General features: G+C 54.1%; 1 protein-coding gene across 1 annotated transcript; it reads right to left on the reverse strand.

Moving 5' to 3' along the window:
• Positions 1 to 1,440: 1,440 nt before the first annotated feature.
• On the reverse strand, positions 1,441 to 13,811 carry ANO9 (anoctamin 9). Its single transcript, XM_058026665.1, has 24 exons — positions 13,806 to 13,811; positions 10,130 to 10,195; positions 9,833 to 9,949; positions 9,442 to 9,578; positions 9,118 to 9,167; positions 8,806 to 8,864; positions 8,544 to 8,626; positions 7,736 to 7,870; positions 7,540 to 7,636; positions 7,272 to 7,332; positions 6,330 to 6,412; positions 5,967 to 6,071; positions 5,110 to 5,274; positions 4,991 to 5,027; positions 4,433 to 4,544; positions 4,208 to 4,265; positions 3,946 to 4,043; positions 3,638 to 3,804; positions 3,056 to 3,208; positions 2,680 to 2,827; positions 2,133 to 2,243; positions 1,955 to 2,048; positions 1,746 to 1,858; positions 1,441 to 1,453 (listed from the first exon to the last, which is right to left on the reverse strand). The coding sequence occupies exons 1-24, from the start codon at positions 13,809 to 13,811 to the stop codon at positions 1,441 to 1,443; spliced, it is 2,268 nt and encodes a 755-aa protein (XP_057882648.1).
• Positions 13,812 to 17,839: the final 4,028 nt, after the last annotated feature.

The following is a 17,839-nucleotide window of genomic DNA, read 5'->3' on the forward strand; positions in this document are numbered from 1 at the left end:
CATGGGGATGTAGAGATACCCCCACAGCCCATGGGGATCCACAGGGATGCAGAGATCCCCCCATAGCCCATGGAGGAGATGCCCAGGCTGGAGAAGGTGGGTGCCTGGAGGAGGCTGTGATCCAGGGGAGACCTGGTGGAGAGAGGGGGCCCTGCTTCCAAGCTGGAGCAGCCTGTCCTTGAAGGACTGAGCCTGTGGAAGAGTGACCCACACCACAGCAGCTTTGGGAGGACTGCATGCCCATGGGAGGGACTCACGTTGCAGCAGTTTTGGGAGGATTCCTGCTCGTGAGATTGGAGCCGTGGTGGAGAGGGTTGCAGAGAACTCTCTCCTGTGGGAAGGGCCCCCATGGTGAGGCAGGGGAAAGACTCATCTTCCTGAGCAGTGGAAGAAAACCTTGGGTGATGAACTGACCAAAACCCCCATGCCCTGTCCCTGCACTGTCAGTGGGAAGGAGGGAAGGACTGGGGGAAGCAAAGGTGTTTTAAGGGCTTTTTTTACTTCTCATTATCCTCCTCTGATTTTGTTAGTTATAAATTCACTTTGTACTTCTAAGTTGAGCCTGTTTGGCCCCTGGAGTGTTTTCTCCCGGTCCTTATCTCAACCCATGAACCCTTTGCTAATTTTTTCTCTCCTCTCCCCAGCTGTGGCAGGGGAGGGTGAGTGAGTGGCTTTTGTGGGTGCCTGGAGTTTGGCCAGTGTCAAACCATGACAAGTTGTCTTAGTTTGGAAGATGTTAGTGGGGGTGTGTATTCTATTTGCCATCTGTTAGAGGTGGGGCAGTTATCTTCTGTTAATTGGGCACTTTTCTTTATCTCTCCCACAGCCAATCCTCCCTTCGGGAAATATCTTTGTTAATGGGCCATTGAATCTCATTGCATGACTGATATAATTACATCATCCCATTAGGAGATGTTCTGCCCAGGGGGAGGAGCCAAGCCATTCCCACCTGGATATAATCAGAGATTTAGAACACAGAGCCCCCCTTTTCCCACTGGATTCCCAGAGAAGCAGCTTTCTTCTCCACTGCATTCCCAGAGGAAAGCCAGGCCCATCTATACCACCGCTGGACCTTCAGAGGGGAACTCCACCATTCTACAGGATCCCTGCTCCAACAGAACCATGCCTGGCACTGCAGGAGGGCTGCAGCCACCATTTAATGGGACTGCTACCAGCACCCTGACCCACAGGGTGTCAGGTTTTATTCTGACTCTGTCAGTGGTTTGTTTTCTTTTTTGTACTATGACATTTGTATTTTTAGTTTTCCTAGTAAAGATCTGTTATTCCTATTCCCATATCTTTGCCTGAGAGGCCCTTTAATTTCAAAACTATAAAAATTTGGAGGGAGGGAGTTTACATTTTCCATTTCAAGGAAGGAAAATGTAAAATAAAACCGAGATGTAGGTGTTTCCTGAACCCCACTATCTGCTCCCATCAGGATTACGTGTGGCAGCTGGGACAGGGTGGCCATGGAAAGGGGTCAGGCTGAGCCCTTCCCAGAGCTGGGCTTAGTCTGTATGGGACAGCAGCACTGGGGCAGCTACAATAGTCCTGTTTCCTACAGAAATACTTAATCCTTTCTCTTTAAACAAAGTTTAGATGGAAAAATTAGACCAACTCTTTCCCTGGTCAAAATTGCTTCTTGTTTTAACTTGGGGCTTTTCTTTTTCTGAAGGAAGAGGGGCTCCAGAGCAGAGAGATCCTGAAACCTAGCAACCCCTGGCACCTTCCAGAGCATCACCCACCTCAGTTCCTCACGGAGATGGTTGTGTTTTTCCGTCAGAATTTTATTCTTGACCCTCTGGGGCACATCGGGGATGTACCAGGCTGCGATCAGCTTCACACACAGAGCCACGTGCTGTGGGAAGCAAAGGCAGTCAGGGGCTCCCAGCCTGGACACTAGGCACAGATCCACCCCCTTTTCCAGCCCTCTCCTGCCTCCCTGGGTGCTCACCTCGAAGAGGATGAGGAAGGCGAGCCGGGCTGCGAAGATGTGCCAGAACTGGACGGTGTAGGTGTAGTCGTCAGCATTGCGGTAATCCCGGTACCTGCAGCACAGCCCCGTCAGGGCCAGCCCAGGCCCTTCCATTCTGGCCTGGATGTCACAGGGGGTGCCAGGGGGCTGCTCTTACCTGCACTCCTTGATCTGCTCCCCTTTAAATACTGGCAGCACCTTGGTGTGGGGCTCGAAGTCCTGGATGTGGAATACGGAGAGGCTGTTGTTGATGTACCCGGTGGAGCAGCTGTGGGGAAGGAGCGGGTTGAGCACGGGTTGTACCTCCTGTTCTGGGGAAGCAGGACCCACCTGGGGCTCTTACTGCCCACTTCCACAAAGCCTGGTGGAAATGGAGGGCTCAGAGACTTCTGTCTAGTTTGAGTGAGCTGGGTCAGTCAACAAGGCTTAGAGAAACAGGGGGAGGGCAGGAAAGAGCGTGTGCCTGCACCCTGGGAATCCTGTAGCTCTCCAGTGTTACACACTGCCCTTTCCACTCAGTTTACCCACCACAGGGATGATGTGATGATGCCATGTGGGAATGTTCCCCTGCTTCCCTTTCCCCCCACACCTTGCTCTGGGGGACAGCTCAGCTGTCTTGTGCTCCTACAGTGGTGGCACTGAGGCAGGAGGGGACAGAGCCGTGGGGATGCTGTGGGCAGGGACTGTCTCAGAACTGAACTCACTCCATGTTGGTGTGATTCTCCCTCGTGCAGGGGCTGTACATGTACTTGTAGACCTGCACGGGGATGAAGTCGGAGGTGATGGCGATCACCAGCCCGTTCCCAATGACAGCCAGGATGCCAATGGCCTCTAGGACCTGCAGCCAGATCCCTGTGGGAGAGGAGCAGCCAGTGAGGTCCCTCTGCCAGCTCAGTGCCACCATTCCAGCTCAGGGACAGCTCTAGCATGGCCAGGTCAAGGAGGGAGCCTCCAAGCTGCGCTTCAGCCTCTGTCAGAGTCAAAGCAGCTTGTCCTTCTCCCATCCATGGCTCTCCCTGTGCTGTCCCATGGCTGTGGGGGGCTTGGGGGCTCAAGCTGGTGCTGGCAGGACCCTCTCACCGATGTCCTTGGCCTTCCTGGGCACCATGCGCCGGCGCAGCCGCATCATCTTGATGGCATCCATGTGGATCTCGATGACGTTGTTGACGAGGGCCAGCAGCGGGGCCAGGGGAAAGGCTGCCACGAAGATGGTGGTGAAGCTGTACTGGATCACTGTGGAGGGCAAACACAGGTGCTGGAGTGAAGCCACCACAGAGGGGATGTCTCCTCTGCTTGGGTTTGTCCTGCTTTGTGGCTTGGGTCAGAGGGGTTTGCAGGGGTGGAAGGGGAGATAGCCACATCCTGGAGACACCCAGCTCTCACAGGGCTGTCAGAGAGTGGGATCTGTGGGGATAGTTGAGCTAGCCAGGCACAGGCACACCCTGGGGTTACAGCCCTGGAAGGAGAGGAGGTCGAAGGCAGGGCCAAAGGCTAGCACAGTTTCTTGCTCTCTGCTAGCACAGTTGCTTTCTCTCAGTTTTGGGAATGATCTTGGTGTCCCAGGGCTCTCAGAGCAGGGCTGGGTGTGGAACTGTGGCTCCCTGCCTGTGAATGGACTCCCTAGCATCCATCACTCCCCAGCCAAGGATCTGTCCCACGTACCTATCTCCAGGTACTCGTTGAACAAGCTGAAGACATTGACCTCGTTGAGTTCATAGTTATTCAGCCACTGCCTTTTGCAGGGGTCCTCTGCCTCCTCCTCCTCTCCTAACATCAGACTTCTCCTCTGGGGGTGCTTTTTCTTCTTCCGTAGCTGGTGGGATATCAAGCTGCAGTGGGAGAGAGGGATTTGTGTGGCTGCCTGAGGAGGACAGCAGGGCTGGGCTGCTGTCAGCACATCCCTGGAGGAAGGGGAAAAGGAAGAAGGCCAGGGTTCCTCTCCATGGAAAGTGCCAGTGTGGGGAGCTTACGGGATGAGATACTCCATGATGTTGCTGATGGTCTGCTTGAGCACCATGATGACAGCCATCTGGATGAAGAGGTCGGTGATGCAGCCGCTAGGGTGGCACTGGAGGGGACAGAAAGACAGGGGTAGTGCCCTGCAAGCAGGGTGGCTGGGCCCGAGGGACCCTTTGGCAGGTGCTATGGGAGAAAGCTGAGCTTCCCAGAGGCTGCCTGGGCAGCAGGGAAAGGAAGAGGAGGAGTTGTTTGTGGGGTCAGTGGGTGCCTCACCTCCTCCAGCCTCCAGTGGCCCGCGATGCGCACGTAGTGCCCTGGGTGGCCATTGACCCTGAGCAAGGAAGCAACAGTGACACCCATGGGGTCATGACCCTCCCGAGTCCCAGGCGGGGTCCCTGTGCCTGGTGGGGAGGGCAGAGGGGCTGGGCTGTCCGTACACCCTGGGGAGAGTCAGGAGCAGCCATCCCAAACCCTGGCTGCCCGGTGTTCTCCACTCACCGTCCCAGGAAGAAGGCGACATAGATGAGCGAGGAGAAGTGTGTGAAGAACTGAAAGAGGAAGATCTTCATGGTGAAGCTGTTCTCACGCTGGGTGGAGGTCCGTGGTTTCTCTAGGAAAGGGAATAATGCCCAGGGGCTTGCTCATAGAGCAGTGGGACTTTGCCCTGCTCCCCCATGGGTGCCATCACAGATCCAAAGGTCCAAAGGGTGTCTGCTGTTTGTGAAGCCTTCCCTGCCCTCCACCTGAGCCCTCCGAGGGAGGTAAGTCCAGCCAAGCAGGGAGGTCTCTCAGAGCCGTGAGCTGAGGCAGAAAGGGCCTTAGAGCTGAGAGGAAATCCATGTTGTGACCTCTCCTGGAGCTGGGGTGGATCCCGCTCATGCCAGGTCTCAGCTCTGCTGTGGGGCACCATGTGGGCACAGGTGAGTGTGTGCTGGGGGGCTGCTGGCCCCCTGTCTGGAGCTGCCTGGGAACTGCCTTGTGCTGGTGGAAGCAGGGAAGGGGATGGGAGGCTGGCTGGGCACTGCAGGTGGGACACACCTCATTAATTTCCCTTACCCAGGTCACAGAGGAAGAGGGCCACTTTCCAGTTGACCTGCAGGACAGAGGGATACCATGAGCAGGGGGGGAAGCTGGCCATGGGGAAACGCTGCCAGGCACGCCGTGTGTCTCCCCACCTTGGTCATGATGACGATGGTGAGGTAGTGCAGCACGGCGCCCGTCAGCACGGCGACGATGTCGGCGTGCTGGCTCAGCAGGCTTGTGTCGCTCTGCGTGAACACCGCCACGGCCATCGCCCGGTAGATGACGAGTGCGTGGGCAATGCCAATCAGCACCATGATCTGTGGGGAGCGACAGGAGGGCTCAGGAGCCACCCAGGCCAGTGCTCCATCGCTCCTGATGGTGCCCTCAGGAGGGCCCTGGAGGAGGCCTCAAAGGCAAACCAGCGCACTTCAGTGGAGGCCGACAAGTTTGTGAGGTGGTTGTAGTGATGGGTCAGGGAGTAACGGGTGCAAACTGAAGGAGGGGAAGTTTAGGCTGGATGTTAGGAAGAGATTCTTCCCTGTGAGGGTGGGGAGATACTGGAACAGGCTCCCCGGGGATATTGTGAATGCCCCAACGCTGGCAGTGTTCAAGGCCTTGAACAACCTGGAGTAGTGGGGATGTCCCTGCCCATGGCATGGGGCTTGGGACTAGATAAGGTCCCTTCCAACCCTTAACATTCTGTGATTACAGGACTCTATGTCTCCATCTAAGCCAGTCTCCAGTGACCCAGAGCAGGGACAAACACATTGGGATTTGCCTCTTCCTGCTGTCCATGTCACTGCATTGATCCTCACTGCAAGAGCAGAGCCTTCAGCCCATGTCCCCGAAGGGAGGGTGGCCCCTGCTGTCAGCACAGTCAGGCGTGGGCATAGGAAGCCCCAGGATCCTTGTGATGGGCATGGAGGTGTCCCAAAAACCTGATCTGTGCCTTTGCTCCTTTGTCCATGTGCCCTCAAACCAAACGTTCCCGTTGTCAGCTGGCACCTACCATCAGCAGGGCCAGGATGAGCACGATGGTGCTGCGCAGGTAGGAGTGCTGGTACAGCCGGGGCTCGTGCTGTGAGTTATTGATCAGCTGCAGAGCCAGCTCCTCCTTCAAAAAATAAAAAAACAAAAGTCAAAAATGGGAAAGAAAAAGCACCCAGCAGTGCATTGTGCCCCTTGTGTCAGTGAACTTATGGGATGAGCAGTGCTGGAGAAGGACAGGGGTGAGCACCCAACCCACAAGAGCATGGCCAAGCCTGATTGAGTTCAGCCTGGGCAAGGGACCCTCTGATGTGTCTTTTAGAGAACCAGGTGACTCCTGCCGTGAAAGGGGGAGCACTGAGCAAGAAAGATGAAAAGTCCTCACCTCTTCCTCATCCCACCCATACAGGTCCCAGCTGGTGACCACATTGGCTCTCTCCCTCTTCCACAGCTCCAGGAATACAGTGGCTGGATTGGGAAGGAGAAAGTGCAGTGACATTTAGGAATGGCTCTGTCTCCCAGAGAGTCATATCACATCCAACCTGCTGGCAAACCAGCCTGGATTGCTCTTGGCCCATGGACAGGCAGTCCCCTCTGTGCCTTGGTGACCTGGAAGGGCCCTGGACAGGCAGCAGTGAGGGAACAGGGATGGTGCAGGTGAGCTTTCACTGGCCTGGTCTGGTGTGTCCATTGGGAATTTGGGATAAGTCACTTTTCAGGTGGAATGGGTGTCCTGCACTGCTCCCTGGCAAGGCTACACCTCTCCCAACTCCAATTCCAACCACCCCTTATGTTAATTGGATGAATGCTCCTGATTGTGTCCCTGTGTGAGCCAGCCCACGGACACACTCAGGACTGTGCCATGGCTTTGCAGGTGGGACACCCAGCCCACTCCTGAGGTGGCTGGTCAGGGAGCAGGCTGTGGAAAAGCCAGATGGGTGTGTAACTAAGGCAGTGATGGGATCCCATCATCCCACAGCAAATGCGACGCCCTGCAGTGATTTGGGAAGGTGGAGGAGGAGTTTGGAGGCCTCTCCTTCCTGTGGTGGTGGCTATTTATAGGCAGCTGCTGGAAAATTGCTGGGTGCCTTTGGGGAGGCTATGCTGAGCAGAAGCTTCAGGTAAGGAATATTTGGGGAGCTGGAGGATATCAGCAGGGTGGTTTTGTCTCTTGCTGTGTCTGGAAGGGGAGCTGAAGGCTCTGGAAGCAGAGGAGATATATAAACTCCTGCCAAAGGGTGAAGCTACATTGGTGTTCCTTTTTCCACCTTCTGCTCCCTCTCCCAACCACATGTGATGTGCTGGGCACCCAGGCATGGACACCTACCCCAGATGGCCATGAATATGGCAAACACCACCGTGGCCTCATTGTCAATCATGTGAGTGACCTGCAAGAGATGAGGGAAGAGTGTGATGGGGCACTGAGAGGCAGGGGCTGTGGTACCTCGGGGTCTTGGGATGCTCATCTCCCCCGAGACAGGTAAAGGGAGGGCAAAACAATCTGGGGTGGGGCTTCTTTTTAGTGATGTGGGAGCAGTATGAGCTGCTTTCCCCATCCTTTACCTTTACCCTGCCCTGGAAAGGGGGTTCCCTACCTTGGCATAGGTGCAAGTGTCAGAGAGGAGCCAGAACGAGCAGTTCTGGTCGCAGAGCGGGCACATGATGGTGTTGTTGGCATTGCAGATCTCCTTGCTGGAAGAAAGGAGAAGAGAAGCCAAGGGGGACGAGGGTGCCTCAGAGCCACTTGCAGAGCTGGATGGGATGTGCATTTGGCATTCCCAAGGGCCTTACCTCACCTGGCTGGAGCTGAAAACAGTAGCCCCAGCTGCCACGGTCGCCAGCCCAGCCACGGCAGCGAAAATCAGCAGGTAGGTGTACCAGCCCAGCCAGGCAAAGTACAAGGCCACCTTCTCTCCAAAATAGCACCTAGGAGGAAAGGTGAGGTTGGAGATCAGAATTTGGGAGGCACTAGAAAATGCCCGTGGTGGCAGTATCTCAGTTTTCATGGTGTGGGGAGTAGGCTGGAGTCATGGATAAGAAATGACCTGACTGAGGGACTGGGAGCCCTGTATCCTGTGCCAGCTGTCAGAGGTGCACCTCTATTTTAAGATCTCCCCTCTCTACCCGAGCCCCCTGGCAGGTTTATAAAGTAACATGGTTTTTTTGCCCCCCTGCCCATGGAGTTAGTTTTCAGAAACAAGAGCCCTGCTCTTTCCTGGGATTTCATGTGGTTGTAGGAGCCCCATGTTGCCTTTCCTGCCCCGAGTTCAGCCTCGGGCTGGCTGTGCAGCACTGATGCTCCATTCCCACCTCTTCTGCCTTCTGAATGTGCCTGGAAACCAAACAGGTTCATTACAGTCCTCAGAGACGAGGGGGTTGTTTGATGCTGCAGGATGAGCAGATGGAGCTCAGAGCCACAGGGATAACCTCAGGCTAAGAGCTTTGGAAGCTGCAGAGGCAGCCCAGTGCTTCTGAGAAGAGCCAGGTTCAAACTAATGGTTTTTAAGACAATGCAGAAGCCTGGCAAAGGGCATTGAGCTCTCTGGGTTTCAGGTTGGACCTCCTGGTTAGAAAGATCTGCCTCTTGTGCCTGTGTTACCTGATCTGTTCAATTGGCTGTTCCTTAAATAGAACTCTCCAGCGAGCCCACTTCTTCTTTAGTATTTCCCTTATCTCTTCTTTCTGGAGAGTAGAGAAGTTGGTTGAATGCAGGAACATCAGGGCACCCTTAATGCCCTGCTGCGAGCTTTGCTGTGCCCTTCACCCAGCGAGCTCTTGGTGCAGCCCCAGTCACCCCCACCCCATCCTGCTCCTCCATCTCTCCTGGATTTTCCACCCAGGCACTGTGTGCCCAGCCTCACCTTGTGCAGGGGAAAGGCTGCCTCAAACACCTTCTTCTTCATCAGGTCATGCAGCTTCTCTGGGAGCAGGGCAGAAGGGACAGCGTTAGGCTTGGGTTTTGGGGAGACAGAGCAGAGGAACTGCTGGTTCCTGCAGTCCAAATCTCCCAGCCTCTGGTTGCAGCAGCAAATTGACTTGTCTGAGCTCCCCCCTTTTCTGTTCTCCCCAGGATGGCAAGGCAGCTGGGATGCCAGTGCCCAGGATTGTTGGGCAGGATTCTTCCTGCAGATCCAGGCTGAGCAGAATCACCCCTGTGATCCCCATTCCCTTACCTAAGTCGGACGTCACAGTGTTCTGCAGGATGAAATGCACGACCCGTATCCTGAACAAGAGAAACTCTGCTTAAAGGCTGCTCTGGGACACAGACTTGTGTTGTGTGCCTCAGGAAAACAGGGCAGAGAAGGGAGAAGGTGTGCACTAAAATCCAGGGAAGTGAGGGAGGGAGAAATCTGAGCAGTGAGAAATCCTCAGCTTTCTATGTGGGAGGTGAAGGAGGGTTCTGTGGAAAATTAAAAAGCTGGGACAGCCTTTTGGAAAATGGGTTTTGGTGTGGAGAACAGTGAATGCAGGAGGCTGGAAGTCAGCTCAGCACCCACCTGGTGGTCATTGGGACATCCTGGTAGGCACTGGAGTTTTGCTGCCTGCTGTTGGGGTTCGTCAGGAGACGCTGGTATTTCCAGAAGATGTGCAGCGGGGCACGGACTCCATAAAAGAGCTTTGTGTCCTCGATTTTCTGGTGAGGGGAAGAGAAGGGCTGTTAAAACAGAGCCAGAGAGGCAGGGAAGAGCCAGAGCTGGAAGGGCTGGGGGCTGTGTGAGTCCTGGGGCTGGGGTCTTTCTCTGCTTTCTCTGCTGGTTGAGCAAGTGGGTCCTTTTCCAGCTCTGATATAGTGAACAGCTCAATGGTTCAGGCCTCTCCCATTTTCTGGGATGCAGGAGCACAAGTCAGGCCAAGTATCTGCTGCCTTTTCCTCCCAGAGCCTCTCACCTTGATGGTGAAACCCTTCTTGCTCAGCTCATCCAGGAACTTTTTCCTCTTGATCTCCTTCTCACTGCCCATTTCATGGATGTCACTCACCAGGACGAAATCCCACTTCTCTTCATTCTGCCCACAAAACCAGCAGGGAATTATTAGGGATGGAAAGCTGAGAGCTCTCCTTCCCAGCTCCAGCCTTTAGAGGTTTGGACCCCCATTGTGGCTGTGTAGAGGGGAGCTGGGAATGAGCAGGGGAAATGGGGATTTGTCCCCTCTCTGAGCTGCAGATGCAGAAGGAGCAGAGCTTACCGGGGAGGCAAAGGAGTCCGTGTCCTCAGCAGGGGATTCCCTGCAGGGAGTCAGCAGAATTTCATCCTGGTGAAAAGAAAACCAGTGAAGGGGAGGCTTCAGCAGGCTCCCTGGGAGATCCTGTGTTTTCCTCTTCCAGCAGCCTCCAAGAGGTGCCCAGGGAGGAAGGTAAGAGCAGCTGGTGTGGAACATTCTCCCACAAGCTCCTGATCACCAGTTTGGGGTCTGGCCAGGCCAGCCAGGGGTTTGTGTTTAGGAATGCTGCAGGGACTGGGAGGGTGTGCAGCCTCCCCTAGAACTCCTTGTGCCCAGCTGTGCCCTGGGGCTGTGAGGGATGGGGACCAGGGGAAAAAGCCTCTCTCAGCTCTTTCACCTGATGCCCTGATATTTGTACTGGGAAATGTTTACCTTTCACCCTCTCTCTTCATGCTACAGTGGATTTTACAGGCTTTAATCAGCCTTTTCCATTTGTCCGTTGTTCCTGTCAGATAGGTCACAGGTTTTTGGGTTTTTTTGGGGGAGGGTGGGGAAGGTAGTTTTAAATTCCAGTAAAGGGAGAGTGGAGCATGGACACTTGGAGGCTGGCACAACTCTGCAGGAAAGCAGGTGAAAAAATTCCTTGGAAAACCTGTTGGATACCTCAGGCTGCAGCCAAGGGACAGAGAGGGGAGGATGAGCTGCTGATCATGAAGTCATAAAATATCCCAAGTTGGAAAGGACTCACAAGTATAATTGAATCCAGCTCCTGGCCCTGCACAGGACCACCCTAATCATCTATATATCTAGGAGTGTTGTCCAAGCACTGCTTGAACTCTGGCTTCTGTTCCCCTCCTGTGAGTCAGTGGCTCTGGAGAGAGCAGCTGTGCAGCTCCCACCTTCCTGGGTACAGGTAATTACACTCAGACACCCAAGGGTGCAGATGTGGGGGAGCACAAAGCAAGCATCATGGAATGGTTTGTGTTGGAAAGGACCTTCACACCCATCCAGTCCCCCCAGGGACACCTTCCACTATCCCAGGTTGCTCCAACCTGGCCTTGGATGCTTCCAGGGTTGGAACAGCCACAGCTTCCCTATGCCAGGGCCTCAGCACCCCCACAGGGAAGAATATATTCCCAATATCCTATCTAACCCTGCTCTCCTTCAGCTGAAGCCATCAGCTGCCCCTGTGGGGGTTTTTCCACCCTTTGGTGTGATTTGTGGTGTGTCCCCACAGTTACACCACTGTTTCCAAGGGAAGGTGATGCAGCACCGCAGCGGGAAGGGGAATGGGAATTCCAAGGATGGGATTACTGTCACTTGGTGTCACCAGAGACACTGTGACCTAAAAGAGCAGCCAGCCAGACGAGTTTCTCCAGCTGTAATCTTGGCAGCAGAGCCGTGGTGGTGTAACTGTGCCCTGATGTAAGATCTGCATCCCGAGCTTTCACTGGAGAATGAGGCCATGGGAGCAGAGAGGCCGGGATGAGGAAAGGGCTGAGATATTCTGCCAGATGCTCGCTCACATGGATCAGCCAGAGCACAGGAGCCATGAGGAGACTGACTGACAGGAATGAGGAGTGGGAAGGCTTGAGAAGAGGGATGCTTTCCCCAGAGGTGCTGTTGTGCCAAGAGCCAGAACTTCTCTTGGATAAAAGTACCCCAGATTACAGCAAGAAGCAGAGGGAGGGTTCTGGTGCTGTCATCTGCTCTGGCCAGGTTTGTGGGGCAGGATTGGGTGCAGCAGTTCCCTGTACCCTGGTATGAGCTTCCCTCTGGGCACAGGAGAGGGTGGGAGCCTCTCAGGGATCTGCCCACTGCCAGTGCTGGGATGCTGGCATGGATCTGGGCTGGCACACTCTCCACTGTTGTGTTGGCTCATTCCTGCCTGGCTGGTTTCTCTCAGCCCCCATGTGCACCAGCCGCATCCTGCAGCAATTCCCCGCCAGTGCCACCTGTGATCTTGTGGATGGATGTGGAGAGGAAGCATCCTTTGGGTATGGGAACGTTTTGGGGTGTTCCTAATGCCACCTTGGCACACTTCTGCTGCTGCTGTTCCCAGTAAAGCTTAAGATGAGGTGAAGGCACCTGCTGGCATCGCACCTTCTGTTCCCAGGTGGCTCCCAACTCCAGCATCTGTAGGGACCATCCTGCTTGGGCATCTGAGCATCCCAGCCAGCACATCCACTTCCCTGGGAAGAGGCTGGGAGGTTACCAAGGTGGGCTCACAAATGGGATGTTGGATTCATCCCAGCTGGAGCTCAGGCTGCCATGCAGGTGCCCAGGTTGCTTTTGGGGCCATATGGGATGTGTATGGAATCCCAGAATCCCAGAGTGGCTTGGGTGAGAGGGACCTTAAAGCCTGTCCAGTTCCATCCTCTGCCATGAGCATGGATACCTTCCACTGGCCCAGGTTGCTCCAACCTTTCCAGCCTGGCCTTGGACACTTCCAGGGATGGGACAGCCACAGCATCTCTGGGAAATCCATTCCAGGGCCCCATCACCCTCCCAGGGATGGATTTATTCCCAATATTCCATCTAATCCTGCCCTCTGTCAGTTTGAAGGCATCTCCCTTGTCCTGCTGCTGCAGTTCCTGGTGGGAAGGCAGGGATGTATGGGCAGGGATCGCCTCAGAGGGCAGGGACTTTGGATCACTGCTACTCTCACAAGTAATTGTTTTTTCCTGGGAATTCGGGATGCTGTCTGACTGTGGCTGGTGGTAAGGCCACCTGGGCTCTGCAGTGGTTGTAGGAACCCTGGGCTCTGTCCCTGCTCTTGGGAAGGACAGTTTCAGTTTCACTCCTTCCTGCCCTGTGGAACAGGATGTGGACATGCCTCTGTGCAAAGGTGTAAAAGTGACTGGCACAATGTGAAGCAGGAATTTCCATATTGAAAAGGGTTTCTGTGCCTCCAAGGTGCACCACTGGTCCTTGTCCCCGGCCAGGTAAACCCCTGCCCTGAGAGTTCCTTCTGGGAATGGCACAGGCACCCTTGGGCTGTGTGCACAGTCACCAGTGTGAGTAACTCAGGACAAGGACCTGGATAGGATCTGGCATCCTTGTTTTCCTTCCCAGTCATGAATTGGTGTGGGGTTGGGTGGTTCCCTCACCCACACTGGGATGATCAAATTGGTTTTATCTCCAGGATGTTTCTTACTCAGCTTCCCTTGGACCACTTCCACCTTAGCCCATGGCTTGCTGAGAAGTGGGACAGCCTTTGCTTGCACAGGCAGAGCACTGTACCTTTACTACCTACCCTGAATTTGGAGTTTGCCTGGCTTTTCCCAGGAAAAATCTCACATATTTTCTTCCAATTTAGAGAAGAAAAAGATCACAGCTCCCCCTCTGCCCTTGCTGTATTCCATGTGCTGCTGGAACACCTGGGGCTGTCACCTCTGCAGTGCTCATTCCCAGGGGTTTACATAAGCTCCATCCATGCCATCCTTCCCTGATCCATGCTCTGGGACCAACATGTGGGGCCAGTGTGACCCCACTGCACCTTGGGATGGTGCATGGGACCGGCAGCACACCCTGCTTTCCCTGTCACACACCTGTGGTAGGAATTTTGTACCTTAAAGGCTGTGAAAGCAGGTGAGTGGTAGAGGTTGGAGGTTAGTGTATCCTGTATTTCCAAGCCACAGGTGCTCAGAGGTGCTGAAAAGCAGAATCCCGGGAATATCAGGGCAGTTTCTGTTCCTACCTGCATGGTGAAATGGAGAGCCTTCCTCGGTGCCCCTCAGGGCAGATCCCTGAGGAGAGGGCTGGCGTGCAGGATGGGCTGGAGGCTCCTGGGCTCTCTCAGGCTGCGGTTTCCTTCCCCAGCTCCTTGGCCCGAGGTCTCAGAGGTCTCATGTGCACCGAGAGCTGCTGTGACTTCCGTGTGGCACCCGTGCCTGCCCTGGGAGGGAGCTGCCTGTGCCTAGCAGTGGGCAGATATCAGGAGGAGGTGAGGGAGCTGCCCTTCACCCTCGCCCAGAGGAGTGGCAAGCCCAGAACCGCCCCGCACAGGTAACAGTGCCGAGCTCCTCCTGCCAGCTCCTGGGCGCTGCTGCTTTCCCCCTGCCCCTCGTGGTGCCAGCACTGTGTGTGGCACCCTGTGACATCCCCCAGAGGTGCCATAAACTGGCCCAAAGGAGATATTAACAGAAGCTCTGGAAAGCTCTAGAAATCTCCTCTTGACACCTCACTGGTTGGTAAAACAGCTGTGGGAGTCGGGTGCTGTTTCCTTCCCATGTGTTATGGTGCTGTCAGCCTGACCTTGAACACTTCCACACATGGCTTCTCTGGGCAGCCTGTGCCAGGGCCTCAGCACCCTCAATGGGAAGGATTTCTTCCCAATATCCCTTCTAACCCTGCCTTCTAGCAGTGGGAAGCCATTCTCCTTATCCTGTCACTCCACGTCCTTGTCCAGCTTCCTTGCAGGCTCCCTTCAGGGAGTGGAAGGGTTCACCCCAAAGCCTTCTCTTCTCCAGCTGAGCAATCCCAATCCTCTCAGCCTTTCCTCATGGCAGAGCTGCTCCATCCCTCTCATCAACTTGGTGTCCCTCCCCTGGACTCTCCCCAACAGGTCCATGTCCTTCCTGTGCTGGGGACCCTGGAGCTGGATGCAGGTGTTCAGGTAGGGTCTCACCTGAGCACAAGCAGGGGGACAGAATCAACTCCCTATGGACCTATGGCTTGGAACAGGGAATAACTCTTATTATAAAAAGTGAGTGAAATGTTACATGTCAGCCAGATCTTGCCTTACACCTGTTTGGTTTTTTTTGTTTTTTTTTTTTCTTTTTTTTTTGGGGGGGGGGGTGTTGCTTTCATTTACAAATAAGAAGAGCATTTCCTGGGAATAACAGGAAGGTCAGTAACTGCTCTGGATTCCCTCGTGCCCTCCAACAGCATTACAGCATTCCTGTGGGCTGCTATAAAATAAACCAAGTCCTGTGGGTGGCAATCCAGCCGTGTTCTGCTAGGAAAGGCAGCCAGCATTTCCAGAGTGGCGCTCCCAGTTAAGCCACCATCACCCTGTGGCTTTGCCAAGTGAACAGGTGCCAAACCCGACCTGGGGATTATTGGGAGGGAAAAAAAGAGTTATCATCCCAATATCCTGCTGTGCGTGAAAGCAAGGTGTGGGCAGACCTTTAGCCTTCCAGGGGTGATCCATGAGCTGGGAGTGGAGAACAGGCTGTATCTCTGGGAGAGAGTGTGTGTGTGTTTACCCAGCGAGAGTGAAGCCCTGTCAGGCGGTGCTTTCCAGCAGGGCAAAGGCCTCTGCACAGGGAGCGCTGCTGTGTTCCAGGCAAATGGGGTTGTCTGTGGGAGGAACAGCTGTGGCACTCCACCCCTGCTCCTGCTTCTCCTTCCTGAGCAGGGCTCAGCTCTCTGGACAGCCCAGGAGGTCATGCAGCCAGCAGCAGTTCCCAAAGCCCATGGATGCCACAGCCAGGGGGGAAGGTGAGTCTGTGCCTGCAGGTTGGCTCTGGCTGAGGTGTATCCAGCCCCTGCAGGATCTTTCAGGGCACTCAGAGGAGACCACGCTGCTGCTGCTCCTGTTCAGGAGGAATTTGGTTTTGCCTGGGTGGGATTTATCTGCATTTAGAGCAAGGCAGGTGAGCAAGTTGATGCTGTCCCTCTTCCAGTGCTTCCAGTGCTTCCCTCCCCTCCTGCGTTTGCTGCTCTGCGGTGACTGGGGCTGATTACAGCAGCAGGCAAAGCTGAATTTGGGGATGGAGCCATAAGAACCCTGTGGGAGCAGAGGAAATTATTTAGGATGTGATCAGCTCTGTGGCTGCTGGGTTGGTCACACACCTGAACCCACTGGACTCCAGCTGTTTCGGGCAGCGATTTTACCTGTACTGAGAACTGGCAGGGAAGCTCCAGGAGCACTGCCTGAGCTGTCAGTCCTGGCTGGATGTGGGGATGGTAATTCCCACCTGAGGAGACTGCTGAAGGGTTTTGTGTGTGAAAACACTGCGACTGGATAGAGGGTACCTGTCCACCCTCTGCCTGGCAGCAATGCTTTTGGACAAGGAGGCACTGGTTCAGGATGGTGCTAAAATGGCAGCAGACGTCTGTGTGCTCTCGTAAAGCTGGGGGTGTTTTCACCCAAATCCTGGTCTGTTTGCATCCATGGATATCCCTGGAGCTACAGTCAATGTTAGAGCAGAGGATGTGGTTTGGGATGAAACCCTGCTTGTAATTGAAGTAGTGTGTGCTCATTCCAAGCAGGGAAGGCTTTGACTGAATATTAGGAGAAGGTTCTTCCCCCAGAGGGTGGTCGGGCACTGAGCAGGCTCCCCAGGGAATGGTCACAGCCCCAGGGCTGCCGGAGCTCCAGGAGCGTTTGGCAATGCTCTCAGCCACACAATGGGATTGTTGTGGTGTCTGGGCAGGGCACGAGCTGGGCTGGCTGATCCTTATGGATCCCTTCCAACTCGGGATATTCTGCGATCTCTCGGAACGAGGTGAGTGCCTCTAGCTCTCATGAAGCATCGTGGGATGTGTTTTAGGCTGGAGAGGGGATTGTGCAGCTGACAGAAATGTCCTTTATCTGTCCCAGCACTGGCGTTTATCCGTTCAGCGGGCGCTTGCCCGCTCCTCGCCCAGCCCGCTCCTGCCCTCCCGTGGCCGGCTCCGTGATTCCACAGAATCCCAGAATCCTGGAGCGCTTGGGACTGGAAGGGACATCCAAGCCTGTCCAGTGCCACCCCCTGCCATCGGCCCTGACACCTTCACTATCCCAGGCTGCTCCAAGCCCCGTCCAGCCTGGCCTTGGGCACTTCCAGGGATGGGGCAGCCACGGCTTTCCTGGGAAACCTGTGCCAGGCCCTCAGCCCCGCACAGGGAAGGAGTTCTTCCCAATGTCCCCTCTAACCCTGCTCCCTTTCAATATTTCACAGAACCACGGAATAGCTTTGGGTGGTGTGAAAAACGCCAATCACTTGTTTTTAAATTTTTAAAAGTTTAATAGTAATTAAATGGTTATAAAAAATAGCAATACAATTAGAGTAATAACAATTTGGACAAATTGAATTAGGACAATATGAGACAATAAATACAAAGAGTTACGGACATCTGGGTATCTTTTTCTGGGCAGCACGAGAGCCCGAAAAAGGACACACATTAACAAAGGTTTAACCCTTAAAAGCAATAGCCTGTTGCATATTCATACACCTCATACATTATGCATAAATTCCATTCAAACACAGGAGTCTGTCTGGTCATTGTCACCTTCTTCCTCCGAATCCTAACAGCGCCTTCGAGGCGGGAAGAAGTTCGTTTCTTCTGATAAGAGAGCAATAAATTCTTTTTATCTGAAAGATTTAGGTGTCCTGTGGCTGCTATCTCGCTGCGAGTCCTTTCTTTAAAAAAAAAGTATCCTACATAGCATAGTTTCTATTTTAACATTTTTTATAACCTAAAACTATATTTAACACTGTACTTAAGAGAATTAATACAGCATTACTTTCTAACACAACATGCATAATATTCATTTTAATACTTGCAAAAAGCCAATCAGAAAATACATGCATTTTTCACACAGGGAAGGATTTCTTCCCAATGTCCCATCTAACCCTGCCCCCTGTTGTGTGTAATTCACAGAACCATGGAAGAGCTTTGGGTGGAAGGGACCTTTAAAGCTTGTCTTGATTATTTGCCATCCTGTAAATGTTTCCTCTAATTTCCTTCCCTGTGTGATTTCTCTGCTCCCACAGGACTTTGCCTTCCCTCCACACAGTATTC

The sequence above is a fragment of the Melospiza georgiana genome, chromosome 6, assembly GCF_028018845.1.
Source record: "Melospiza georgiana isolate bMelGeo1 chromosome 6, bMelGeo1.pri, whole genome shotgun sequence".
Taxonomy (NCBI): Eukaryota; Metazoa; Chordata; class Aves; order Passeriformes; family Passerellidae; genus Melospiza; species Melospiza georgiana.